An 814-nucleotide genomic window follows, 5' to 3' on the forward strand; every position below is an offset into this window, starting at 1 on the left:
CTGAGGGGTCAGACACACAGGTCTCCACTGGCGACACATTTCAGGTCCCGTGTGAGGAGGCGGAAGAGGTTGAAGGTGACAGAGGCCTCCAGGCAGCCAGGGGACTCCTGTGGGGAGGAGGTGAAGATTCAGGGGCTGCCCATTGTCTGGGTTCCCAGTTGCTCCCCACACATGTCCTCCCTCCTGGATCACACCTTGTTTGGGGCCTCCTGGAGCCGGTGTAGCCAGTGGTGGAGGCGACCTTGGGGCCTGGGGCCTGCTGTGGGCTGAGCAGGGACCTGCGGGCACAGGAGGGTGGGGTGTGAGGCAGGACCTGGGACAGGGGAAGTCTGGGTGGTCACAGCCACACAGCCATGGCCTGTCTGGGTGCCCCAAGTACTCACACAGGCCTGGATCCAGGAGTGGATGTGGCGCAGTGTGCAAAGGGGCTGGTCCAGGATGTCCCCCAAGGCCAGGTCAGCCACGGTCACCAGGACCCGCAGCGTCACGGCCAGCTCAGCCGCCAAGGCCACAGGGCGCTCCCACACCTGAGGAAGGAGACAGACGACGGGTGAGAGCTCCACGTGAGAGAGAACAGGGGGAAAGGGACAGGTAGGAGGGCAGAGGGGAACAGGTGAAGGTGACAGGCCAGGGGACAGGAGAGAGGACACAGCCATGAGCTCGTGTTGGGGAAGGGGGAAGGGAGAGCAGATAGGTGGGGAGGAGAGAGGGACAAGTGACAAGGAGAAGGTGAAAGGGTCAACGAAGGCGCAGCTGAGCAGGGCGGGGGGGGGGCTGGGCTTGACTCTCCCGACTCACCTGCAGCTGCCTCCGG

At 64.3% G+C, this 814-nt stretch overlaps 1 protein-coding gene across 1 annotated transcript in view; it reads right to left on the reverse strand.

The window, feature by feature from the left end:
- Nucleotides 1–2: 2 nt before the first annotated feature.
- The window catches only part of LOC103599266 (interferon lambda-3-like), a gene marked incomplete at its 5' end in the record, with an annotated part of 1,872 nt that continues 1,060 nt past the window's right edge, over nucleotides 3–814 (reverse strand). Inside the window, 3 exons of the mRNA XM_008583383.1 lie at nucleotides 3–107; nucleotides 195–278; nucleotides 384–527. Coding sequence (XP_008581605.1) covers nucleotides 9–107; nucleotides 195–278; nucleotides 384–527 — 327 coding nt within the window. The remainder of the gene's footprint in view (nucleotides 108–194; nucleotides 279–383; nucleotides 528–814) is intronic.

This window comes from Galeopterus variegatus, unplaced genomic scaffold, assembly GCF_000696425.1.
Source record: "Galeopterus variegatus unplaced genomic scaffold, G_variegatus-3.0.2 Scaffold2898, whole genome shotgun sequence".
NCBI classification, from domain to species: Eukaryota; Metazoa; Chordata; class Mammalia; order Dermoptera; family Cynocephalidae; genus Galeopterus; species Galeopterus variegatus.